The 27,877-nt window shown below is 45.2% G+C and overlaps 1 protein-coding gene across 1 annotated transcript; it reads right to left on the bottom strand.

Moving 5' to 3' along the window:
- Positions 1-1,590: 1,590 nt before the first annotated feature.
- LOC146341820 (vomeronasal type-2 receptor 26-like) lies at positions 1,591-23,662 on the bottom strand. The gene is made up of 6 exons (XM_084807703.1): positions 23,285-23,662; positions 16,042-16,260; positions 10,492-10,618; positions 6,222-7,108; positions 5,619-5,670; positions 1,591-1,685 (listed from the first exon to the last, which is right to left on the bottom strand). Exons 1-6 carry the CDS (start codon positions 23,660-23,662, stop codon positions 1,591-1,593), a joined length of 1,758 nt encoding a protein of 585 aa, XP_084663829.1.
- Positions 23,663-27,877: the final 4,215 nt, after the last annotated feature.

Below are 27,877 nucleotides of genomic sequence, written 5' to 3'. Positions count from 1 at the left end.
CATGAATCGGAGTTTCTGAACCATCTTCAAAAGCAGCCCCAAGTATAATGTGTTGCAGTAGTGCAGCCTGGATATCACTAGTGCATGGATAACTGAGGCAAGGTCCGTTCCCTCCAGATAGGGCCAAAGTTGGCATACCAGCCTAAGCTGGTAATAAGCCCTCCTGGACACCACAGCCACCTGGGCTTCCCCAGTTAGCTCAGAGTCCAGGAGGACTCCCAGACTGTGCACTTGGCCTTTCAGGGGGAGTGCAACCCCATCTAAGACCAGTTGTAAACCTCCATCTGAAGTAGTTGGTTTTCCAACCCACAGTACCTCCATCTTGTCTGGATTAAGTTTCAGCTTGTTCACCCTCATCCATTCCAAAACAGCCTCCAGGCGCTGCTTCAAGTATTCCACAGCCTCCCTGGGATGTGCAGATGGAAATGAGAGGCAGAGCTGAGTATCACCCGCATACTGATGACATTTCTGCCCAAACCTCCTGATGACTTTCCCCAGCAGTTTCATGTAGATGTTAAAAAGCATAGGGGCAACATGGACCCTTGTGACACCCCTCAGACTAATGGCCATGGGGTGGAAGAGAAGTCCCCCAGCACCATCTTCTGAGACTGCTCCTCCAGAAAGGACTGGAACCACTTTAAAACTGTGCCTCACAAGCCCAATCCAGATATATGATCCAGAAGGATGCCATGGTCAATGGTATTGAAAGCCACTAAGAGTTCCAGAAGAACCAACGGGGTTGTACTCCCCCGATCCATTACCTGGCGTAAGTCATCAACCAGGGTGACCAAGGCTGTTTCCATCCCATAACCAGGACTGAAACCTGCTTGGAATGGATCTAAGTAATCACTTTTATCCAAAATGGTTTGGAGTTGTGAGGCCACCACATGATCTAGCACCTTGCCCACGAATGGCAAATTTAACACAGGGTGGTAATTATCTGGAACCATAGGATCTAAATTCTGTTTCTTCAGCAAGGGCCTCACCACAACTTTTTTCAAAGCTGCGAGGACCTTGCTGTCCCTCAAGGAGGCATTCACCATCCCAGAGGTCCAGATATCCAGCCCAGGTCTGGCAGATTTGACAAACCAGGATGGGCAAGGATCTAAAGGGCAAGTAGTAGGCCTCAGTCCTCAAGCAGTTTGTCCACATCCTCAGGTTGCACAAGCTGAAAGGTATCCATAACATGACTAGATGGTGCACCAGCAGCCCCATTCATATCAGACTCTGTCAAAACAATGGCATCCAAGTTGTCACAAATACGACCGATTTTATCTACAAACTGTCTGGCAAAGAGTTTGTTCACAGCAGGCCTTTGAGGGTTCAAGTTCTTGTGTTCCAAGGCCTACGCTCAAGAGGCCATAAACCACATGAAAGAGTTCTTCTGGATGACACTGAGCAGATGGAGAAGTAGGATTTCTTTGCCGCCATCACTACCACAGAATAAGATCGCAAGTGGATTCTCACCTGTGTTCAATCATATTCATTCAGTGTCTTCTGCCATTTGTGTTCTACTAATAGTCAACATAGTAGTTTCATCACCCTCAGCTCCTCAGAATACCGAGGAGCTGACATGGTTCTATGACTAGGTCAAGGACATTTGGGAGCAATCATATCAATAGCCTGTGTCATCTCCTTGTTCCAAATGGTGACCAGGAGGACCTTGACAGGACCATCAGCTAAGTCTGCAGGAAAATCCCCAAGAGACCTCAAAAATCCATTTTGGATTCATCAGTCTCTGGGGGTGGACCATCAAATTTCATCCCCCATCCCTGCAGAGGTTACAGTGGCCTGAAGGTTAAAACTGATCAGATGACGATCTGTCCATGATGCCAAAGGAGTCACTATTTATCATTGCATTTATATCCCGCCTTTTTTCCTCTTGCAAGGAACCCAAGGCAGCTTACATTATCCTCCTCCTCTCCGTTGTATCCTCACAACAACAACCCTGTGAGGCTGGTTGGGCTGAGAGTCTGTGACTGGCCCAAAGTCACCCAGTGAGCTTCCATGGCCAAGTGGGGACTAGAACCCGGATCTCCCGGCTCCTCCCCCACCCACAGATCATTGTCTCCCAATCCAGCACAGAAAACCAGGTCCAAAGTGTGTCCTATCACATATGTTGGGCAAAATATTATTTGAGACAGGCCCATGGTTGACATGGTGGACATGAAATCCTGAGCTGCTCCTGAAAAAGTAGCCTCGGCATGAATATTAAAGTCCCCTAAGGCCATAAGCTTTGTCGTCCTCAACATCACACTCAAGACTACCCCAGTCAGCTCAGGCAGGGAGACTGTTGGGTAGTGGGGTGGGCGGTACATCAACAGAATCCCACTCCTGTCTCGGGTGCCCAACACCAGGTACAGACACTCAAAGCTGGCTGACGGTTAGATATGGTATCTAATGAGGTGGATAAAATCCCTATAGACCAAGGCTACCCCCACACCCTCTCCACCCCACTAGTCAGGCTTGTTGCTGCACAAGAAAACCTTGTGGATACATTTGAGAGAGACTGACTCCTCCTCATTCATTCAACCAGGTTTCTGTAACACAAGCCAGGTTGCCATGTTCTGCAGCTGCTCAGAAATGCTATATTCAGATCTTTTTGATAGGGGTGTACGAAACCCCGCTTACCTGGCTCCGGCGGGTTCTGCAGGTGGGGGCAGGAGATCCATTACTCCCCCTGGAATCCTTGACAGGGGGGAGGCAATCCGTTCCTCCCCCCCGGAATCCTGCCTGGCTGGCTCCACTCTGCGGCCAGGCTGCGAAGCCGCTGGCCAGGCCAACCTGCAGCGGGGCCTCCAGCTGCTGCCGGGCTGGTGCGGATGCAAATGGCATCCTGTGTAGGGGACGCCACTTGCGTCCCTACGCCAGCCTGTGATAGGCTACATAAATATTTACTTAGCCTATCACGGCTAAAGCAGGGCTGCAAATGGCGTCCCCTATACCATTTGCATTCCCGCTTTAGCTGTGATAGGCTACGTAAGTATTTATGTAGCCTATCACGGTAAAGGCAGCTATGCAAATGGAGGCCACTACACCATTTGCATGGCTGCCTTTACCATGATAGGCTATGTAAATATTTGTGTCCCTGCTCTTTGCTGTGATAGGCTATGTAAATACTTGCATAGCCTATCACAGCAGCCTCGCAAGTTGCAAATGGTGGCTGCTACAGTGGCCACCATTTGCATCCACAGCAGCCCGTCCACGGCTGGAAATCCAGCTGCAGACGGCCCTGGCCGGCAGCTCTTTGGAGCTGCCATGGAGCAAAGCTGACAAGGCAGGATTCTGGGGGGAGGGACAGAGTGCCTCCCCTCCCACCATGAATCACATCTGCGAAAAGGTAAGTGACTTTCGTACATCCCTACAAAGACGCGAATGGTGGCTGCAGACACGGCTGCCATTCGAGGAGCACCGGAACGGCCAACCAAGGTAGGCTCCGTTCTGGGCCCATTTTGCAGGGGGGGGGCTTCATTCCTCTACAGATTTCGGAGGGCTGAATGCGCTGGCATTCGGCCTCACCGAGATCCATGGTGGAATTCTCCGCCATGCCTACTTTTTGAGTAGCCGACCTGGCATTCAGCAGCAGCAACTTCAGGCTAGAGGGGACTGTAGGCAAGCCACCATAATCACTGAAGATGGAAGGCAGACTGGAAGGGGACAGAGCATGCAGCTGTCTCAGTCGCCTTCCCCTCTCCCGATGTTGTCGCCTCCCACTACCATAACACCTTCTGCCCAGAACTACATCTATAGTGGCCCCAACTTCTGCCACCAGTAAACACATTTCAGGCCCACTAAAACCACATTCTAGGTTATGGTTAGCTGATGGCACTCTCCCAGATTACAGATTGGCACACTGGAGGAGGTTAGGTGGTAGTCCCCCCAGGCTTAGATGTTCCTGCTGCTGTTTTTGCTGTTGTACCTATGTCTTCCAAAGTTGGGGGAGGGATTCCACTGTATACTCCTGCATGCATCTCCAAATGTGACCCTAAGTGCACACTTAGCGTCACACTTTGTGCAATGCCGAGGCATGCACAGAGGAGCTGCTTCTGCATGCCACGCCCTATAAATATCATAGAATCATAGAATCATAGGGTTGGAAGGGGCCTACAAGACCATTGAGTCCAACCCCCTGCTCAATGCAGGAAGCCTGATTCCCAGAAAGTCTCCCATCCAAGTACTAACCAGGGCTGACCCTGCTTAGCTTCTGAGATCAGATGAGATCAGGCACATCCAGCCTGATACCTATTTGTTCCTTAAACTTGCTGTTGATCTCTCCTCAGTTAGGTACCACAACCTCACAAGTAGAGATGGGAAAATGAGTAATGCTCAAGCTCATCACATTTCTCTGTTTTCTACCATGATTCTGTCTCCTGCCTGAATGCAAGTGCAGGGGGTGGGAAGGGGGGTTGAAATTTGAAAAATGCACATCTTTGAAAAGGAAAATGAGTATTTTTCCAAGCATGCACCCAAATGCACACTTCTCCACCACTGGCTAAAGTTTAAAAATGTTGAAACATTTCAAAGTGCATATTGTTTTTTAAAGGACACATTTTGCCAATGTGATCACAAGCTTGAGAATATTCAAGGTTTTTCCAAAACAATGCCACGCTTTATTGTGTTTGGGGTTCTGAACTGGGCATTTTGAGTAATTCTTGATCTGCAACAAAATTCTCAACCATACTACACACAAGCATGTGTTTCTCTTAAACATGTACCTTCTTGAGGTTTCCTTTTTTGCTATCAGGCAGCTGATGTGAAATGTGGTACTCTCTTGCATTTGTAGTTGCTGACTTTCAGATGGCCTAGCTGTTCTCTGACCTTCTGTGGTACCTCCTGCCAACTTCTCTCTCTCACGCACTCGCACACACACACAGTTTTATTGAACCTCTTGCAAACTTCATAATCTCCTGGCTTCTTGAGCAAACTTCTAGAACACTATATTGTCTTTAAACTTTTTACCTCTAAATTATTAAACATTTGATTGAATCTGACCACCACACACATACACAAATACACACACACACACACACACACACACACTTTAATCCCACAATGTGAAAACCAGTCTAAATATGAAAATGGAAGATAGTTTTCTTCCTTCATAACTTGTGTCTCAGCTTCTCACTTGTGAAGGATTAGTACGCAATAGCTGCTTTTGAACAGGTCTATTGCAGCCTTGCTGGGCACTTTTAGATTTGTATGTAAGAATTCCTCATCTCCTATTGATTTCTACATGCATGTTATCCAAGCTATTAAACTCATGGAGTATAGTGGATAAATGGCTCCACCACCTGAGCTACTGTTTTGCATTTGGATCTGGTTAGTGGACCTTGGGAAAACACACACACATACACACACACACACACAATCTCCTACATGCTTGAAGTCTGACCACTCCTATATGGTAAAGTTATGAGAATATATCTGTAGTGTACCTCTAAGCATAGTTCTGGGACACTTTGATATTGTCATCCCTGGCCCTGTTCTGACCCACGATGGCTTCTCATCAGATGAGGACCCAAACCTCTCAGAACCAGGAGAACCCGGGAGGCATATTGAGTGACCCTTCAACTCCAACACTGACCTGGAAGACCCATATATGCAATGAGAGACCTCACCAGGCTTGTCTCCACAAGTTGCCATGGAAAGAAATTCTGGCTGGTCCCTCACCTACACCAGAAGAGCCTCTTACAGAGTCAAAAGGGGGGATAAACAATATAACCCACTAGTTGTGATCTGGTAGATCCTGAAACAGCATGTGTCTTTCATTACCCAGAGTCTTGCAAACTGGCTTATCTGACTCTCCTCTATTTGTTGACTGATTGCTTTTTTTTTGGATGGGGGTAATCTCAGATTAATTTCAACCTATATAAGAAGACATTTGGAAATACTGTTACTTTCTACTCAAGAAACAAAACCAACTAAATTTTTACTTATCTCACAAATTTCCTTGTTCACATATAAAACCATCATTCCCCACCACAAACATATTTACAATACATTTGAAACTGGAAAAGTGAGTCTGTGACAAAATGTGATGGAAGGAATCTCTAAAACCTGAAAGTCCACAGCAATTCCTTATCAGCACACTGCAGTGGGAACAAGCCTCATCATACACGGACCAAGCTTTCATCCAATTGGGGACCAATGACACTTTTTTAAAAAGGACGTGGGTGACTCATACAACATCCTGCATTTCACTAATGCCTTCATTGTTTCACCCTTATTATTCCCCTGTTGTTCAACTCAGGCCTCAACAGAATAATGTAACATTTGGGAGAAAAGATGCAACCAAGCAACCCAGCACTGGATGATAAGATGGAGAAGATCTCCACAGCTACCATGTATTTCCCCTTGGTGCTCATGTAAGTGGGAACAAAAGATAACCAAACACTGCAAAACACCAACATGCTGAAAGTGATAAACTTGGCCTCATTGAAACTGTTGGGTAACTTCCTGGCAAGAAAAGCCACAGTGAAGCTGATCACTGCCAGGAAACCCATATAACCCAAGACACAGTAAAACATAGTCATGGAGCCCTCATTACATTCCAGTACAATTTCTTGAGTCAATGAGTGCATGTCAACATCAGGGAATGGGGGAGAGGTTGCCAACCACACAGCACAAATGCCTGCTTGGATAAGGGAGCAGCCAAGGACTATGGAGATGGCCAGTCTTTTCCCCACCCATTTCCTCATCCTGCTTCCTGGCTTGGTGGCCATGAAAGCCAGAACCACAGTGATGGTTTTGGCCAACACGGAAGATACGGCCACAGAGAAGATGATGCCAAAAACAGTTTGTCGGAGGACACAAGTCCCTTTCTCAGGATGGCTGATAAATAGCAATGCAGAAAGGAAGCAGAGCAGGAGGGAGATGAGGAGAGTGTAAGTGAGGTTCCGGTTACTGGCTTTGACTATAGGAGTGTTGTGGTGCTTCATAAAGATTACCAGTACTAGAGCTGTGATCAAAGAAAGGGAAAGAGCAAAGATGACTAAACTGAGCCCCAAAGGTTCTTCATAAGCTAAATATGTTATAATCTTCGGAATGCAGATGTCATGGTCCTTGTTTGGATACTGATCATCTGGACAGGTAATACAGTCATCCATGTCTGAAAAGTAAAAAGTTAGTCTTAGTTTTCTCAAACTTCCCTTGGTGGACCAGCCTTCTCACACAAATTAAAGACTATTGTGTAAAGAATACCATAAACTTTATTGGGGGGGAGGAGAGAGAGAGGTGTTGGCTTGTTCCTTGTTTTCTCATACGAAGAATCAAAAACTCAGTGAAGCCTATTTTAGAGCTCCTTCCCATTGTCCATAGAGATGTATTGGCTGGGATTAGAGATGGCCCAAATCGAGCAGTGTAGCTTTCTCCTGAATTTGTTCATTTGTTTGCTTGTTTGTTTTTAACTCAAGTGCTTTTTCTCCTTCGTATGAATTTAGCAATTTGGGACAATTTCTTATGAAACCTGAACTGAAATGAAATTGTCACTAATCTCTACTTAGGATATGAGCTGTAGGATGCAATGTTATACAATCCTAGAATTTAATGAGTGCGACACATTAAATGCAATGGGATCTACTGCTGAGTAGAAATGTATAGGATTCACTATAAATATTGCAAGCTTTTGAAGTCAACTTTGTTTCTTTTCATAGGATCTTTTCAAACTGCACTGCAGGGTACTTTCGAAACAGTTAAATTTACAGGTCTGTGCATTATAATGAGTAGTAATATGAGGAGGAGGAGAAAGTGGTGGTGGTGGTGGCGGTGGTGGTGGAGGAGGAGTATGATGATGATGATGATCAACCAGCACCACCAGCACCTTTGTTTTTGGCCTTCTAAGTTGGCATTAAAGACCTGCTTATTGAGACCCCCTTTTATGGTGAACATACTTTTTTGTTGGATCCATACTTTGTCTTCCATAGATTGAAGGGTTCCATTAACAGAAGGTGGGGTGAATCCATGCTTTGCCTTCCATAGATCCAAGGGCTCCATTGACAGAAGGTGCCCCTGACAATTTTCAGGGGCCCCACTGCCACCACATCTCACTCCATTCAACAGGGCCGCCCACCCTCTGTGCAGGATTTTGAGGTCTAGAGGAGTTGCATTCCCCTACACCTTGATGTATTTCATTTTATTCATTTTATTCATTGCCATCTTTCCTTTTCTTTCTGCTAAAGGGTTGTCATTCTTCTGATTGTTATAGTACATGATATGAAAGGGCACCAGAGTATTCTTTTAGTTGAGGTGATTTTTAAAAGGTTCTGCTTTCTATTGTACTGCCTATAAAAATTATACTCTTGAGCCATTAAGTGGAAACTTGATATCCCTAACCTACTTGATGGGTTCTCCAATAGTGCAATATTTTACGTTCATCTAGTATAAATTGCCAGACATACTGCAAGTTAAATACTGCTGAAAATAGCCACCTTTGCCCCTTTTACTCCAAGCTGTGGCTTGTCATATCATACATTTCTTTCAATTTTTGGTGAAAATTACTGGTGGGCATTGCATTGGTTGGAAAGTTTCCAATCAGTGTTAGTGTGTGTGTGTGTGTGTGTGTGTGTGTGTGTTGCTTTTCCCAGTGAAAGGCTATGGCAGCAGTTGCTGACAAAGTTTTGTAGGGCATGCTCAGTTTCACTCTGATGCTACAATGCAGCCAATCCTCCAAGGTTTTCAGCTGAATTCTATTATGGAGGGCTACTTTGTGCAATGACTCTTCCTTTAGTTTTGGAATGTGACCTCACAAGGTGAGACTACATGTTGCTGCACAGACTGGGAACCTAACATAAGGGATTGGGAGACTTTAATCTTTGCATCCCTGTGCTGAAGTCAATCTGTATCAAGCTCATAATCCCTCCAGTTTACACTGTCAAGCAGAAATCCAGGTGTCATGTAAATTGTAGGCACAGGGTAAAGGGTTAAAGCCCCCTCCGCCTTCCCCATCCCTACCAAGCACTGCAGGGTCCTGATCCATACTGGATCCCATGAGCTTATCTTTGAGTTAAAAACAAAAACAAAACAAGACACGAACAAAAACTAGCTATATCTTTTAAGTAACATACACTTTGACCTTCAGAGCAACTGGAAGCAGTGGGGATGGAATGCACATGTGGGGAAAGCAGAAGTCTAAGGGCCTCACCTCACCTTTCTGAAAGCAGAACTGTAGCACAAGGAGCCTGATCTTTGCTCTAACTTTCTGGGTGGTGAGCAAAGGACATGCCAGGATCCTGTCTCACACTCGGGGTGTATATTCACATGTTACACTGAATGTGTGGTCTCACTGTATGCACACTCGTCTAGCAGTATTCAGTGATTCTCCTCATGTGTAAGGATGAGACAAAAAGGAAGCAGGGATGAGCTCGCTAGCTCCCCCTCCCTCACCATTGTCCTCGAATTCTGCAGGTGGAGGGTCACTCTCTGCAGAGCACAGGCTCTTCTATCTGTGGACTTTTTCCCAAGACTTTAGAATCCTGATCCTTAAAATGAAATCATGATTACCATTAGCTAAATAATTACAATCCTATTTATCATATAGGTAAAGTTGAAAGAAGACAGATACATATGGATTGGGAGTAGGGTAGGATTTCCAACAGTGTGATGATGCTTTGCTTTTTCAACAACCAGGGAAATTCAGTAATCAAAAACCATATCAGTTTGAGACCAAGGTTAAGGCTATTTCATTTTGGCTGTAACTCCTCAAAGCCAGGAAACTGGAAGCTAATGCTGATACCTAACATGTGCCCTGTGATCAGTGATGATGACAAGCGATGTCACAAGTTGTGCTTGCTTAGAACTTACCCTCCACACACTTACACTTTTCCTTGGTCAGCTCATCAGCTACCAGTCTCTCTCTCTCAGCACTTCTGGAAAACTACTTATCTTTTTCTGAGAGTTCCTATATGCCTCACATTGGCACTGAAGGGTCGATGTGTGCTTTGTTTTGGGGAGGTATGCCCACTTTCTTACAACTTAACCTGCATTCACCTACACTGTTACTTGGTTTTTCAAGCAAAAATCCAGATATGGAAAATGAAGTGCCTGGGGCCAGTAAAGATGCCCCATATTGTCACAAAAAGGATGGATGGATACCCCACAGTTCTGGACCTCCGGGAACACTGTACGCTGCTGACGAAGCTTGTGTACCCCCAAACCTGTGCTTGAGCTCCCAGACCAGTGCTCGAGCTGTCCCCTGCTTGTCGAACCACTTACACTTGGCAGCCATCAGTGCCATTTAGTGAAAGAAAATGACTCTCACAAAGATGCACACATCTGGTCTTAGGTGAAATGTCACCATGAATGACCAATACACTCAATATCATAGGTGTAAATAGCCCCCAAATGAGAAAGAGATCTCATTATTATTATTTTTTTAAAAAATGCAGGAAAACCTGACTCCTGCACTTGTCCTCTGCATCCTGACTCATCTCATGTCTACATGAAACTATGGTGTATGTTCCTTAGGATCATAAGGTAACTCTGTGGATCTCTCACCCATTTGGCTTGAAATCTTCCCTTCTGGACATCGGCTGCAATCATAACAGCAAAATGGCTCCTCCTCCTTCATTTTCTTGCTGTAACCAGGATGGCAGTTGTCATTACACATGGAAAAAGGCAAGGTCTAGGCCATGAAAAGGAGGAAAAAAATAATATTGCCAAACATGTTTTGGGTTTTGGTAGGTTGTTCTTGGTTCTACAGTTAAATAATTGGTATGTTGTCATGGAATATTTGTCTTGTAACACACACTTTCACACCAGTGGGACTCTGTTTTTAACCTCTACTGAGTAGAGGAGCAGGCACAGGCTAGTCTAGAACAATCACAAAGCTAGACACAAAAAGGGAAAAGAGGCTATGGAAGGACAAGACTCTCCAGTGGTGGTGACCTGCAAGGTGTGTGCAATGTTTGTTTTCTTGCCTGAGAACAACATGGCCTACACCTGCAACAAGTGCAAGTTGATCATGCTGCTGGAAGAAAAAGTAAGTGGACTGGAGCAGCGACTGTTGACCCTACGGGGAATAAGAGAACACGAAGAGTTCTTGGACAGAATGGGGGAACTACAGCAGCAAAGGGAAGACCAGAAGCTTGAAGAGCAACAGAAAGATGAGGCAGTGGGAAATGCTGAGGTGAAGAAAAATGGAGTAGAGGATACTCCTTGGAAAAGGGTGACAGTTAGGAGAAGAAGAACTAGATGCCACTCTGCACCGGTGGAAGCAGTGGAGCTGTGGAACCGATTCCAGGTACTTGCGGATGAGACTGGAGGACAGCCTGCAGAGGAAGAATCACAGGGGAACCTGCATGAGAGTGAGTAAGAGGCTGAAGGTCAGTCAAACAGAGGCGATGAAACCCAGGCCTACAAGAAGAAGAAGAGAAGAGTGGTATTAGTGGGAGACTCCTTGCTGCGTGGGATCGAGACCCAAGTATGTCGCGAAGACCTGTGGACTCGCCAGGTATCTTGTCTCCCGGGAGGATAGATTAGAGACGTGACTGAAAGGTTGCCTGCACTCATAAAGCCCACTGACAGGTATCCCTTTCTTCTCATCCATGTGGGAACAAATGATACCACCAAGTGGAGCTACAAAGAGATCACGTCAGACTTTGAAGCTTTGGGAAGGAAACTCAAGAACTTTGGGGCCCAGATAGTTTTCTCATCCATCCTTCCAGTAGTTAGAAGAGGGATAGAAAGGGAATGAAAAATACTCTGGGTGAATGACTGGCTACAAAGGTGGTGCCGACGAGAGAGATTTGGATTCTGGGACCATGGGCTATACTTCCTGGAAGATGGGCTGTTGGCTAGGGATGGGTTGCACCTCACAAAGGATGGGAAGAATGTGTTTGGCCACAGCATGAAGAACTTCATCAGGAGGGCTTTAAACTGAATCCTACGGGGAAGGGAGATGTAATGTTGGGGGTAACAATGGACATAGGCGCATGCACTGCAACGGAGAGAACAGCTCTGATAGCGCCCAATAATAGTCTTCAGACACATGTAGGAAGAAAGCCAGACTATGAAGCACATGGTCTTCGATGTCTATATACTAATGCCCAGAGTATGGGAAATAAACAGAACGAACTTGAACGCTTAATACAAGAGGGAAATTATGACCTGATAGGTATAACTGAGACTTGGTGGGATGACTCTCATGACTGGAATACAGCAATTGAAGGATATAACTTGTTCAAAAAGAACAGGAGGAACAGCAAGGGAGGTGGGGTGGCACTGTATGTGAAAAATACATATCTCTGCACAGAAACACAGGAGGATGAGCTTGGTAGCCCCATCGAGAGCATCTGGATTGAAATAAATGGAGCAAAGAATAAAAGGAGCCTGGTGGTCGGAGTCTACTACCGGCCACCCAATCAAGGAGAAGACAAGGATGAAACTCTTGAAAAGCAAATAGCCAATGTTTTAATGAAGCATGATGTAGTAGTAATGGGGGACTTCAATTTCCCCGATATTTGTTGGGAGACAAATTCTGCAAAACATGGCCCCTCCAGGTAATTCCTGAATTGTGTGGTGGATAACTTCCTCCTACAGAAAGTAGAGGAAGGAACTAGAGGATCGGCTATCCTTGACTTGATCCTAACCAACAGAGATGACTTAGTGGATAAAGTAGCAGTTACAGGAACTCTGGGGGAAAGCGACCATGTTGTACTTGAGTTCTTGGTTCTAAGGGAAGCAAAAGCTGAGTGTAGTCAAACGCGTACCCTGGATTTTAGGAAAGCTGATTTTAATAAACTCAGGACAATGATCAGTAAAGTCCCATGGCAAGCGACGCTAACGAGAAAAGGAGTCCAAGATGGGTGGGAGCTTTTAAAAAAGGAAATTCTCAAGGCACAATCACAAACAATTCCAATGAGAAGAAAAGGTGGAAGACATCAGAAGAAGCCAATGTCGCTTCACAAAAAGCTTAGGGATGACCTGAAAACAAAAAAGGACTCATATAGGAAGTGGAAAGAAGGCCAAGTAACAAAGGAAGAGTACAGGCAGATAGCACAGAATTGCAGGGATGGCATCAGGAAGGCTAAAGCTGAGAACGAGCTGAGGTTAGTGAGGGTTGCTAAAAGCAACAAAAAGGCTTTCTTCAGCTACGTGCATAGTAAAAGGCAGAGGAAAGAAATGGTGGTTCAGCTATTAAATAAGGATGGCAAAATGATAACAGATGACAAAGAAAAGGCAGAGGTGCTCAATTCCTACTTTGGCTCAGTCTTCTCCCAAAAGAGGGTCTATGACCCCCCTGGCAAAGGCAAAGTACAGGCTGAAGGGGCAGGATTGCAGCTTGAGATCGATAGGCATATGGTCAAGGAACACCTCATTACTTTGAATGAGTTCACATCTCCAGGGCCAGAGGAACTGCATCCTAGAGTAATAAAGGAACTGGCAGAAGAACTCTCAGAACCGCTGCCTATTCTCTTTGAGAAATCATGGAGGACAGGGGAAGTGCCAGATGACTGGAGGAGGGCTAACGTTGTCCCTATCTTCAAAAAGGCTAAAAAGGAGGAACCTGGGAACTACAGACCAGTCAGTCTGACATCAATCCCTGGGAAAATTCTGGAGCAGATGATAAAGCAATCCATCTGGAAGCACCTCGACAACAATGCCGTGATTACTCGAAGCCAACATGGATTTGTCAAAAACAAGTCCTGCCAGACAAATCTGATCTCATTTTTTGATCAAGTCACTTCCCTTGTAGACCATGGGAATGCTGTAGACATCATATACCTCGACTTCAGCAAAGCTTTCGACAAAGTGCCCCATGATATCCTGATGAGCAAACTAGCTCAAAGTGGGCTAGATGAAACAACGATCCGGTGGATCCACAGTTGGCTACAGAATCGGACTCAAAGAGTGCTTATCAATGGGACCTTCTCAAACTGGGGAGAGGTAACAAGTGGGGTACCGCAGGGCTCAGTCCTGGGCCCAGTGCTCTTCAACATTTTTATTAATGACTTGGAGGAGGAGGTGCAGGGAAGGCTGATCAAATTTGCAGATGACACAAAATTGGGCGGGATAGCTAATACTTTGGAAGACAGAAACAAAATTCAAAGTGATCTGGATAGACTGGAGCGCTGGGCAGAAAACAACAGAATGACATTTAATAGTGATAAATGACAAGTTCTGCATCTAGGAAAAAGAAACCAAATACACAGTTACAAGATGGGGGATACGTGGCTCAACCACACTACAAGCGAGAAGGATCTTGGAATTGTTGTCAATCACAAGCTGAATATGAGCCAACCATGTGATGTGGCTGCAAAAAAGGCAAATGATCTTTTGGGCTGCATTAATAGAAGCATAGCTTCCAAATCCCAGGAAGTACTAGTTCCCCTCTACTCAGCACTGGTTAGGCCTCATCTGGAGTACTGTGTCCAGTTCTGGGCACCACACTTGAAGAAGGATGCAGACAAACTGGAGAGGGTTCAGAGGAGGGCAACAACGATGATCAGGGGACTGGAAACAAAGCCCTATGAAGAGAGACTGAAAGAACTGGGCATGTTTAGTCTTGAGAAGAGAAGACTGAGAGGAGATATGATAGCACTCTTCAAGTACTTGAAAGGTTGTCACAGAGAAGAAGGCCAGGATCTCTTCTTGATCATCCCAGAGTGCAGGACACAGAATCATGGGCTCAAGTGACAGGAAGCCAGATTCCGGCTGAACATCCGGAAAACTTCCTGCCTGTAAGAGCAATACGACAATGGAACCAATTACCTGGGGAGGTGGTGGGCTGTCCCACACTGGAGGCCTTCAAGACGAGGCTGGACAGCCATTTGTCAGGGATGCTCTGACTTGGATTAGGCCCCTTCCAACCCTACTATTCTATGATTCTATGAATATAGTGTCCTCAAGATTCTGGAGAAAAAAAACACCATGCAAACAACTAAGTATGCTTTCCTAGGCACAGTGTGTGATATCACTGCTGTGTTTGGCTCATGAAAATTAAGAACTATCTGAATTGATGTGGTTGTTACAGGCTCCATTTATGTTCCATGTCCACTCTATGCATGCATATTTCCCTTAACTAAGCAAATTTAAAACCTCCCAAATTTCTGCTTCTGTCATGTTGTTCAGGATGAATATGACCTTTTTGTTGCTGTTGCTTCTCTTTGTATCCTTTTCAGATTCTTCATTCAATTCTCAAGTCATTATTTTCAATACAAGTGAATTCAGGATCCCAGCAAAATTTCAACAATGCAAATGAAACTTTCTTAATTACCTAAACCTAAACTGTATCTTTGGTTGTTCAGGATCTTGGGCTGAATCTACACATAGCAGTTATACCGTTACCATACCGTTACCATAACTATTGGTAACCATTGGTGTCATGTGTACCAATAGTTATGATAACAGTATGATAACAGTATAAGCACTATGTGTAGATTCAGCCTTGCAGTTAGTTAACTTTCTAAAGTTCCATTCCATTTGGTTGCACTCATTGACTCCAAATCAAGTATGAAATATTATCCTACTTTTCAGTCCTGTTCCACAATTAAAATCATCCATATGTAATCAGGGAGTCAGTGGGTTTGGTCCAGAGTTATACACAGGCTGATGGACCTGTCCTGCCGAAAGTGTACTTCCCCACCTCCTCCAGTCCATGATATTCCCTCTAGCCCCTTGCAGATAGTACATAGAAGGTTGAGAGGCCATGCTAAATGCACTTGACTCTGGTGTAGTAGGGTTGGGGGAAGGGGGGCCTCCCGCAAAATTGGACAAAACAAAGCTCCTTCTTTAAGTGGAGATTGGCCCATGTAAAGTGCCTCTGCCTGATGTTGGAGAATCCCCCTTCCTCCCACAACAAATCCTGCCCATTCAGTGGTCTCCCCTGACCTTTTGTGTAGCAGAGGTGGGGGGTAGGGGTGGGTAGCTTCTGGATCTGCTTCTGCCAACCCATTTGTGTGTATATTCGGCTTCGGCTATTGGGTGGTATAGAAATGAAATAAAAAAATAAAAAATAATAATATCTAAATCTGGATGTAACCCAATATTTTTAAAGTCCTTAAAGCTGTGGAATGAGTTTCCAAACTACTTGCAGTCATACCTTACCTGGTTAAAAACGTTGTGCCATGTGATGGCATCATCATTAATGGTGAATGATTTTGCCTGTGGTTCCAGCCTTCCAACCTTCACTCTTTGAAAGGACTGGTTTGGGAAAGTGACCCAGTTTATAATATCAAATCCAGCTATCAATTCCCTGTTCAAGTCAAAAGAAATCTCATCCCCAGCACTGTTGTTAAATGATAAGCGCTTTAGAAAGTGATGGAGCTAGAAGCACAAAGAAATGAGCACCCTTCAAGAAAACATGAAGGGATAACCTATTCAACTATGTTATACTGAGGTAGGACATCCATTAAATTAACCTAGTCCCAACTATGCCTCTTGGCAACAGTTGTCCAGTTTCTTCTTTCATTTAATTGGGGTTTTTTTTGGGGGGAGGAGACTGTGACAGAAGGAAAGGAGCAAAATGTTTTTAGGGCACTGGACTTACAACCTTGATGTAGGTGTTCTTACCTTTATTCTATCTTCTGTTCTTTAAAATGGAAGGAGCTATTTAGGACCAAGTTACACACTGATGCAAAGTAATGCAGGGCTCTTGATCTGGACTTGGACACGTGTGTGTGTGTGTGTGTGTGTGTGTGTAGGTATTGAGGGGATCTATTATTTTTTGCCATCTACTGTGGTCCCAGTCCATATTCACTTCTCCATAGCTGTAATTACTATAGCCAAAAAGTGACCCTGTTGTTTTAGTGAACCAGTTTCTGGCAATGAAAATTACAGGTGTGAGAGCCCTAACATGAACTGGAGCTGTAGCATGCTCATGCACATGCGCCCACATGCATGTGTGTGTGTGGGGGAAGAGTTGAAGACCCCCTACCCTCATGCTAGGATTCCAATCTAGACTCGGCCTCACACACTCACTTTAGAATAAGAAGGAAACATGTAGTTACAAAAGTAATATATAACTTGGGTCCCTTGGAACATGGGAGACTGAGGAGGAGAAGACTAGAGACCAAGAGACATGAAGGACACCTGTCATCAATTTTAAGCTTTCTTTTGTCAGACATTTCTTTTGAATGCAGCATACTAAAGACCTTGGGTAATGTAAAGAAAGATGCAGCACAGATGTGTATTCTCACATTTGGGAACATGCCAATTGCTTGTTGGAAACAATCACTCATTTGGCCCATTCCAGAAATACCACCCCAAATCAGGGCTTCAAGCACTGAAGCTTATTGAGACTGAATTTTACTCCATCTCTGATTAGGGTATTTATAACAATCCCATCATGTCTGGCAGAACTGGTACTGACTGCTGCTGTTCAGGATTCAAAAAATTTTACATCTCAGGACCAAAACAGACATTATTATTAATGTGTTTCTAGTAGCTATACCTTCTTGTCATTTGTACTATAGAGCTGGTGCATGGGGCAAGAGCCAGATCTGATGTGCCTCCTACCCACCACGCTATCATCTTGATCTTGATTGGGGTTGCTGCATCTACTCTAGAGTAAAAATGGGGGAAAGACCTATCTACTTGACACATACAGTATTTAAAATAATGTCTGTTTTGGCCCTCAAACATGTCATTTTACCCAGTGTCTCTTTCCTCATTCTTTAGTCAAAGAAAGGATCTAGAGGGATACACAGGGAATGGTGGATCCTCTTACTACCCCAATAAGTATGTTGATCTCCTATATTTCCCTGCCAAGGCCATTACCTGCCATGGCTGCTGATCCTGAAGGTTCACCATTCCTCTCTGTTTGGGGCTGTTTGACTGCATGGCATGTAAAGCATGGGCCACAGAATAGACACCATTGTAGACGTTGTAGCTGTGGCCAATCATGGTCATTTCAAAATAAGCCCCAGGAAGGCTCCCAAGCTTCTCCTCCCCAGTACAGGTTCTCTCAGCCGTTGTGCCCATCAGTTGATTTGGAATGTAACAGTCAAATGTCTGTTCCCAGAAGACCCTGATAAAGCCATCTTCTTTTATCCCCAGATAGTTTCTGGTCTGAAGAAAATGTTGGAATCCTAACACTTCTTTGGAGTGAGTGGTGAAGGCAAGAGCACCATGCATAGGTTGTATATCCCAATCCTTTTGATAATGGAATGATATGAGCTCCAGCTGTACTGTCAGGATCCACACTTTCCCTTCAGGCTTCATTATGTCCACTCCAATTTCTAGTAGATTCAGCAAGAATCTGAAGTATATTATGTCTTTTTCATAGACAATCACTGCATTGGCATTGCTCTGCATTGAAACTTTATGAATTCCCAACAACCAACCCATCGCTTCAGAAAGCTCATCGAAGTAAATTTCCTGAATTCTTTCTATGAAGGCAAAACAGATGCGACTCTGGGAAAACAGTGCACTCATTGACTTCACAAAGCTATCTCCGTTCTCATCATTTTTGGCAATGACCCCAACCCATGTCCATTTGAAGTGCAATAGTAGGTGGAGAATCCCTGCATATTCATAGGCTTCTTTTGGCATCATTTGGTAGATGGAAGAAGTTTCAGTTTTATAATTCATTAGTGGAACAGAACCATATGTAAACTACAGAGAGAGGAAATGGAGGCTTGGAGTGAAGGGAGGGAAACAAGTAAATATTGTCAAAATGAAATATGTATACCTTTGCTTTGGCTAATATTATGGGAGGTACAAATAGGGAAGTTGCAGGAGTCTGAGGGAGGGCTGGACTCCGCTTGCCCAGCCGTCGTGCTGACCAGATCTGCTGACTGAGCTGGTACAGTGTCCACGAGTGCCCAGCTGCTGGCTATTCCCTCAGTGAGCCACGACTTTGGTGGCAAAAAATGGTGGCTCGGGCTGTTCTGTAAATGTAATGTTACATATATGGCGAACGCAAAGGGGCGATTTGTGCAACATTAAAGTCACAATGGTCCATGTTGCTGTAATGCTTATTGTCGCCATTCATGCAACGTTGAAACCCCAGCTGCCATTTTCCCTTGCTTAGGGAATGGGCACTTTGTGTGCTCCCACAAAGTGTGCAGCAGCCCGCAGAGTGCAAGGAGCCACAAGTGTGCAGTGGACAGGTGGTGGTGCAGAAGGAAATGAGTCCATCCTTTGCTGGGAGGGAGGAGGATCAATTAACCACTAAATATTGTGGTTAAATCCAGGATAATCTATCTATCGTTGCCCTTATTTTCGCCGTAGTCTACGTAAACATTTACGTAGACTACAGCCACCAAATAAGGAACGGGAATGGCGGCTCCCTATGGGGGCTGCCATTCGTGTACGCGCTTTTTTTTTTTTTTAAGTCACCCGTGATAGGCTACGTGACGATTCACGTAGCCTATCACGGCTGACTTTGCAGATCTAGCCGTGATAGGCTACGTGAATCATCATGTAGCCTATCAGGGGAAGTTTTTTTTTTTTTTTTACTTTCGCGTTCGCGGCCGGGCGAGGCGAGGCGCCTCCTCCCCGGCCTGAATTTCGGCCGGGCGAGGCGGGAAGCCTCCCCCCCCAGCCTGAACTTCACAGGGGGAGCAGCGAAGCGCTCCCCCCCACCGCGAACGGCCTTCGACGACAGGTAAGTGACTTTCGTCCACCCCTAGTTTCAGTCTCCAATGAAGTTGAGGAGGATGGAATTCCTGGGGTCAGCAATGGTACTTGTCTAACTTTTCCATTCTCTGATTTGTGCAGGAAAAGGGCTAAGCATCATGACTGCTGATGGAGCAGTAGTATTTTCTCACTAGTTTAGTGTTTAACATACTCCAGAGAGGAACAGGGACAAGCCATTTTTTATTACTTAGCTTAGATTTCATTGATTATTTTCCATGTATGCTTCCAGATAGGTAACTGGCTAAGGCTACAATCCTATGCCAACTTCTTGGGGCAACTCTCATTTGAATGTTTGGGATTTATTCCTGAGAAGACATCCATAGGAGTCAGGGGTACAGCTAAGCAGTTTTAGACTCTAGAACAAATGGTCTTATGGGGTCCACTGATGGATGGCCATGGTATTTCTACATTTGTGAAGCAGACAAGTAACATCGCCCCCATTCCATATTTTACAATGTCTTTTATAGTTCTCATATATTAGTACAACAACGACAATAAAATGGCGGTCCTATTGAAAAAATACTCTGAGCATGGGCATTTTGCATTTTGAACTCACTTAAATCATAGCACCAGCATGGCTACCAGAATGAAATGCTTCTGCCGTCCTGATGCCCTCATCACCTGCCATTCTCCACATGGCCACTTCGGAGGTTCCTAGGCAGCAGTGTCCTGGACTTTGTCCCCAAGATCGAGCCATAGCTGCACCACTATTGCAATGTAAATCTGTGTTATCTGTGCTAATCTACTTGACCAAAAATGGGAATGCAATTTATTTCCCTATATACCTCTTTTAAGACATATAGGGATGTACGAAATTGGCCTTACCTGGCTCCGCCGGGTTCTTCTGGGGGGGAGGCACTCTGTCCCTCCCCCAGGATCCTGGCCGGCCAGCTCCTCTCCGCGGGGATTCCGCGGAGCCGCCGGCCAGCTCCGCCAGCAGCCAGACATCCAGGCACTGGCTAGCAGGGACGCAAATGGCGGCGTCCGTAGCCGCCGCCGTTTGCATCCCTGTATTCAGCCATGATAGGCTACGTAAATCTTTATGTAGCCTATCACGTCTGACTTTAAAAAACAACAACAACGTGCGTACGCAAATGGCGGTGGCTACGGCCGCCGCCATTTGCGTTCCTTATTTTGGCCCATCTTAGTCACGTAAATATTTACGTAGTCTAAGACAGCAAAAATAAGGAACACAAATGGCGGCGGCCGTAGCCACCGCCATTTGCGTACGTGCGTTTTTGTTTTTTTAAGTCAGACATGACAGACTACGTAAAGATTTACGTAGCCTATCACTTTTTTTTTACGCTGGAAATGGCGGCGGCGGCCACCGGTCGGAAGACCGGCGGCCGCCACCGTGCTGCCGCACCGGCACCGCAGCGGCGCGGCACCGGCGCCGCGCCGCTGCCACATGGCCGCCGCACCGCCGCACCGCCGCCGCTGCACCGCTGCCGGGAGCCGCTGCCGCCAGGGACATTCGACCAAGGTAAGTCCCATCCCGGGGGGGCGGGGGGGCGGACCATTTCTCCACCAATTTCGGGGGGCCGAATGCGTTGGCATTCGGCCTCCCAGAGATTTGTGGAGAATTTCTCCAAGCCAAAATAAGGAACGCAAATGGCGGCGGCCGTGGCCGCCGCCATTTGCGTACGCGTGTTGTTGTTGTTTTTTAAGTCAGACGTGATAGGCTACGTCAACATTTACGTAGCCTATCATGGCTGACTGCAGGGACGCAAACGGCGGTGGCTATGGCCGCCGCCATTTGCATCCCTGCTAGCCAGTGGCCGGATGTCTGGCTGCTGGCGGAGCTGGCAGCTCCGCAGAATCCCTGCGGAGCGGAGCCAGCCGGCCAGGATTTTGGGGGGGAGAAGCAGAGCACCTCCCCCCCCGGCAAGGATTTTGGGAGGAGGGACGGAACGCCTCCACCCCACCATCAACATAATCCGTGAACAGGTAAGTGACTTTCATACATCCCTACAGTTAAGTGCCTGTTAGTTACCTTACGTGGACAAAAGTCAGGATGGTCAAGGACTCTAACTAACGAATCTGTTTAAAAAATAAATAACAGGGGGGCTACTGTGCAGCATTGTTCATTTAAGAAGGCCTTCTTGTCTTTCCTGCTATTCTCTGGAACTCTGCATTCAGTTGGATATATCTTCCCCTTTCTCCCTTGCTTTTCGCTTCCCTTCTTTCCTCAGCTACTTGGAAAGCCTCATCTGATAGCCACTTTGCTTTCTTTGCATTTCTTTTTCTTTGGGATGGATTGAGTTGCTTCCTCCTGAACAATGTTACGGACCTCCATCCATAGTTCCTCAGGCACTCTGTCTATCAGGTCTCATCCCTTAAATCTATTCCTCACCTCCACTGTATATTCATAAGGGATATGATTTAGGTCATACCTGAATGGTTTTCCCTACGTTCTTCAATTTAAGCTGAAATTTTTCAATAAGACTCTCATGATCTGATCCACAGTCAGCTCCAGGTCTTGTTTTTACTGACTGTATAGAGCTTCTCCATCTTTGGCTGCAGAGTACATAATCAATCTGATTTCGATATTGACCAACTGGTGATGTCCATGTGTAGAGTCGCCTATTGTGCTGTTGGAAAAGAGTGTTTGCTATGATCAGCGTGTTCTCTTGGCAAAACTCTATTAGCCTTTGTGCTGCTTCATTTTGTACACCAAGGCCATGCTTGCCTGTTATCCTGGTTATTTCTTGACTTCCTACTTTGGCATTCCAATCCCCTATGATGAAGTAGACATCATTTTTTGGTGTTAGTTCTAGAAGGTGTTGTAGGTCTTCATAGAACCGATCAACCTCCGCTTCTTTGGCCTCAGTGGTTGGGGCATAGACTTGAATTACTGTGATGTTGAATGGTTTGTCTTGGATTCGTACTGAGATCATTCTGTCGTTTTTGCGATTGTACCCCAGTACTGCTTTTCCCACCCTTCGATTAACTATGAGTGCTACTCCATTTCTTCTAAGGGATTCTTGCCCACAGTAGTAGATATAATGGTCACCTGAATTAAATTTGTCCTTGCTTGTCCATTTTAGTTTGCTGATTCCCAAGATGTCGATGTTCAGTCTTGCCATCTCATGTTTGACCACCTCCAGCTTACCTTGATTCATTGATCTGACATTCCAGGAACCTAAACAATATTGTTCTTTACAGCATCCGATTTTCTTTTCACCACCAGACACATCCACAGCTGAGTGTCTTTTCGTCTTTGGCCCAGCCGCTTCACTCTTTCTGGTGCTACTTGGAAATTCCCTCTGCTCTTCCCCAGTAGTATATTGGACACCTTCTGACCTGAGGATCTCATCTTCTGGTGTCATATGTTTTAGCCTTGTGATACGTTCCATGGGGTTTTCTTGGCAAGAATACTGGAGTGGGTTGCCATTTCCTTCTCCAGTGGACCAGATTTTGTCAGAACTCTCTGCCATGACCTGTCCATCTTGGGTGGCCCTGCACAGTATAGCTTATGGCTTCACTGAGTTATGCAAGCCCCTTCGCCACAACAAGGCAGTGATCCATGAAGGGACTATAGTACTGTGCCCCCCCCAAAAGTAACTTTGTTTATGCCTCATTTGCACATCTGCATATTAGTCTCAAAATGCCCTTCTCTGTATCAGTTGCACAAAATCACATCTCTTGGGAAAGGAGAAGTAAGTTTAAATCACTGAACACAACTCATGTTCACTCACACACATCCTACCTGTGGAACTTTGTAGGTGCCCAAGATGTTTGCCATGTGGAGGGAGGTTGCAGAGTAAAGAGCCCCAATGACAGCCATCAGTTTGTCCTGGATGCCACACTTATAGTTTGGGATAAATCTGCTGTGTGTTGATAGAAGTTCCATTGTGATATGGTAGGTCCACTGTCCAGAACTGTAGCTATCATAAATGTGGAAGCCCAAGGTGATGTTGGGCAAGATATGATGGTTTTCATTGATCTCTTTCACAGCATATACCAAAGCTAATGCATGCTGGTAGTTCTTAGCAAGTACACTGCAATGAGATGTGTCTGTTACATCAAAGTAAGACTTTGCTCTTAGTAAAACTGTTTCTAGAGAGTAGTGCTCCATCAAGACCATCTGTTACAGAGTTGTGCACAAAAGGGTTCTATTTCAGAAGATGGCACTCACCACGCTATCTTAGTTAATGTATGTAGAAAAATATGTACCAAAAACACGTATGTCTGCTTATGGACACAAATTATTAAGGGTGGTTAAAAGAAGAAAAAGCTCCTTTTGGGGCTATTGCGAATTGCTCCAAGGACCTCACCAAACTGGGAGAATGGGCAACCAATTGGGAAAAGTGGCTCAACATAAGCAAGTGTAAAGAGACAAATATCTCTACAGTTGTGCCCCAAATCCCAACTTCACATATCAGCTGATGGGAACAGAGCTAGGGGTGACTGACCAAGAAAGAGATCTTGGGGTTGTGGTGGACAGCTTGATGATGATTTTCATCTAGTGTGCACCTGCTGTGAATAAGGCAAATTCTATGTTTGACATAATTAGGAAAGGAATCTAAAATAAAGCTGCCAGTATTGTACTGCCTTATGGAAATCTATGATGCAGCCACATGTTGAATATAATCTGAAGTTCAGGTCAGAACTTCAGAAAGGTGAAAATAACATGATCAAGTGGCTGCAGCAAGTTCCCTTTGATGACAGGTTACATTTGGCCAGTTCTCATCATCACCATGCGTTAAACAAGCCACTGTGCTTTCTATAAGCTGCAGTGTGTTCCAGGAACCATTTGCCTAAACACCCACCTGGGTGTGATCTGTCATCTCATTGAGCCCAGATGGCTTGGCTTTTTTTTGAAGGAGAAACTATCCTCAAATATCCCATGTACTGTTATTGGGTTAACAACAACAAATATAACCTTGTCTTGGACTGTTTAGCTTAGAGAAAAGGCCAGTAAATGGAGACAGATAGAGGTGTACAAGTTATGCATGGTATGGAGGATGTAGACATTTTTCTCCCTCTTCCATAATACTAGAACCCAGGCTCATGGCATGAACGTCAGGTGGGAGATTCAGAACTGATAATGAGAAGTACTTCTCCAGACAGCACATAGTTAAACTATGGAATTCTCTGCCACAAGATGTGGTTATGGCCACTAATTTGGATGGCTTTAAAGGGGAATTTGACAGATTCATGGAGGATAAGGCTCTCAATGGCTACTAGTCCTGATGGCTACATGCTACCTCCAGTATGTCATGTCCAGGTCAATTGGTGGAGGAGAGAACAATGACAATGGCAAAACAAATAAATTTAGGGCAAAGCTGATGGTTTAGGTGCTATCTGACACACACATACACACACACACACACAATCTGGGAGTACATCCCATTGAACTCAGTGGGGTTTACCTTGGAATAGACATGGTCAGGAGTGTGCTGTTGAGCTTTAACACTTCATGTCTCTATAGTGCACAACAGTCAATAATATAAGTTTTCCTTCCAAGTAAAACACATTTTTTGTCATATTGTTCTCTCGGTTATTATACATAAGGTTTCTTTGAACATTGCAGCTCTTACAGCAAAATCAAAGAATACTAATTCATTTTTTTTAAGACAGTAAATCCTAATATTTATCACTCTGGTCCCAGCAAAATCTCCATCCGTCATGCTTGAAAAATTAGGTACTGCTGGTTACATTCTTTTGTGGTCATGGATGACAACAGAAGCAGTTGCTTCTGCCCTTTTCAGAAGCACAGTAAAGAAAAGGAATAAGGATGAATATGTGTGCACTCATTTAAACTCTTCCTGGAAAAAAATCAGTTCATGTGCTGCTGTAGCTAAAGTTAATCTATAGGCCTGGCCAATGTAGACAGATATTCATTATGGAAAGGGGAAAAATTCTTACAGACTGTCTCCAATCAGGTGTTCACGAGGGTGTTGTTCAAAGTCATACAGTTCCTCTGGCATTAAGATCTGAGAAGTAATCCCGCCAATGATGAAATCACCGGGTTGAAAATACCTGTGAAGAATAGTGAGAGGATCACCAGCGCGACATTTCATTGTATGAAATATGTGTGCCGTACAAACCTGCAGCATCTGCAGCAAACTCAGTAATATCACCATCCTAAATGCAAATCTTCTTTTGATGTCTCCCTTCTTAATGTTTCCCTACTACTCTTAGAACTTCAAATACTACACCAGACTAGCGATCCATTCTACACATATTCTTCTCCTCAGCCTGGAATATAAACCCAAAATGATCAGAAACCAGGGTGATGGAACCTTGCCTCTCACTAGTCCCTGTACCCAGGTAGGAACAGTCAGGTGAATAGATTCAACATCTTTTCTTCACTCTTAGTTTACCTGAAAATGTCCTACAATTTTCCTGCAGTGCAGTGACAGGGTCCTCAAGAAGGAATATGACTAATCATAGTCATTGTTATAATTACAGATTGGCAGGAAAAAAAGGTACCTGCTCAAAGTATGTGTTCTCTGTGAAATGTTGAAGAAAACTTATTTGTCACCTGGAAGACTTTAATGGAATAGTCATTAATAAAACAGGAAGAGACATGTAGGGTTACATTCACACATAGCAAGAAAGTAACAACAGCAAATTGGAGGAAGGCAACTTTATTCAGAGATTTTAAAACAGACAAACAAACAAAAACCTGGGGCCCATCTAAACGGAAACACTTTGTGAAGTGATTTGGGCAAAATCCGCATTTTCACAGAATCAAATTAGCTCTTCCAATGGTACACACAGTGCCGTATTCCTCCGCTTTTGTGGTGTATAGGGGAACTGAAGCCACAGTAGTTGTGGTGGGATGGGGTGGGGTGGGTGAGTCCCACCACAAGTAGAAATAAACATCAGCAACTGCATAGGTGTGAGGCAGCCAATGAGCGGAGGCTTGCTCCCCTTCCCTCGCATGTTCAAGCAAGGGCAGTGGATGACTTGCTTATGAGGAGATGTTCAGGCAAACCCACATCCCCCACATAGACACACATATATGAGGTCGGTCAACAAGCAGGTAACCACCACTGCCCCAAGACTGAGCAGAATGAGCAGGAGTGCAAGAGGTGCTGAGAGCAGAGAGTGCAGAGCCAGCTAGGAGAGAGAGCAACTAGCACATTGACTTTGATGTATATTAACTACCCAATTAAAACCCCCACCCCCAACAAACACAGGCTCAGTGAAGTGCTTCTGGGTACATGTTAAGGAAAATCATCCACCCTGGCAATCACCCTTTCTTAGCTGTACAGTGTCAGGGTGGACACTGAGCCCATAGAATCCCAGAGTAGTTCTGATTCTGAGGAAGAGCAGTCGCTCCTGGGAGGGGAGCGCGCTCCTCTTTCCCAGGGCCAACAGCTGACGGAGATTCCTCCCACCAACATTCCTAGCTTAGATAGCAGTCCAGGGAGTAACAGAGAGTGGATAGCAAACTTGGTGGATGCGCGACGCTGACACAGAGAGCGGCACCAGATGGAGGGCGTGGAAAGGAGGCGGAGTGCCGGGTTGGTGCGCAAACAACGGCTGCGCCCAGAGGATCCAAGGGAAAAGGGGAGGGACTCTCCCTAGTCCTTAAGTTCAGGGGTCTGCCAGTAATTCCCTTTCAAATGGGGACCAACTGTTCCAACTTAGGGCATAGGTTCGGTGCTGCTCAGATCTAGTTGCAAACGGTATAGTTGTTAAGTTGTAAAAGAAGAATAAAGCTTTGAAAGGAATCCCTTCGTCTGTGTCTGGACTTGGCTACTGGATTAGACTGAGAGAGGCCTCCAAGGAGCCCTTGACATACAGCTTCAAATCAACAGGCATCCAGCGTTTCTCAGCTGTGCTCCTTCATAGCTGCAGAGTTTTAAAGCAGCAGGGCTGGCAAAGTGGAACTGAAGGCAAGGAGTTACTTCTGGGTAGACATATTCACTCCTCTGCTGTCCTCATGCCCCTGCCTTGAGGGCAAGAACTCTGGGCTACAGAGAGCAGTGTGCACCTGACACTATCAATTTAGAAGTGGAGTAGAACCAGAGTAAAAGCCCCATGTAGATGTGGCCCTGCTAGCTGAAGACCAGACTTAAGGCTATCTCAGGTTGGCTCATGCTCCACAAAGCCAGGAACCACAAAGGGTAGACTTTCCAATCATAGATATATTCATATATTCAGCCTCATTATGGGCTGCAGAGAGAGACTGGGTGAGGGGATCAGGGCGGTGGTGAACGCCTCCCTTGGGGAGGGAGTGATGCTAACAGCCCTCCAAGGAGGCAGTGATAAGACCGCTCTTAAAGAAGCCCTCCTTGGATCCTCAAGTTCTGAACAACTTTCGCTCAGTCTCAGATCTGCCATT

Source organism: Heloderma suspectum, chromosome 6, assembly GCF_057233095.1.
Source record: "Heloderma suspectum isolate Gila_16-S chromosome 6, 16-S_ref, whole genome shotgun sequence".
Lineage (NCBI taxonomy): Eukaryota > Metazoa > Chordata > Lepidosauria > Squamata > Helodermatidae > Heloderma > Heloderma suspectum.
Note: the sequence above shows the minus strand (reverse complement) of the source record. Positions and strands in the feature narration are given on the sequence as shown.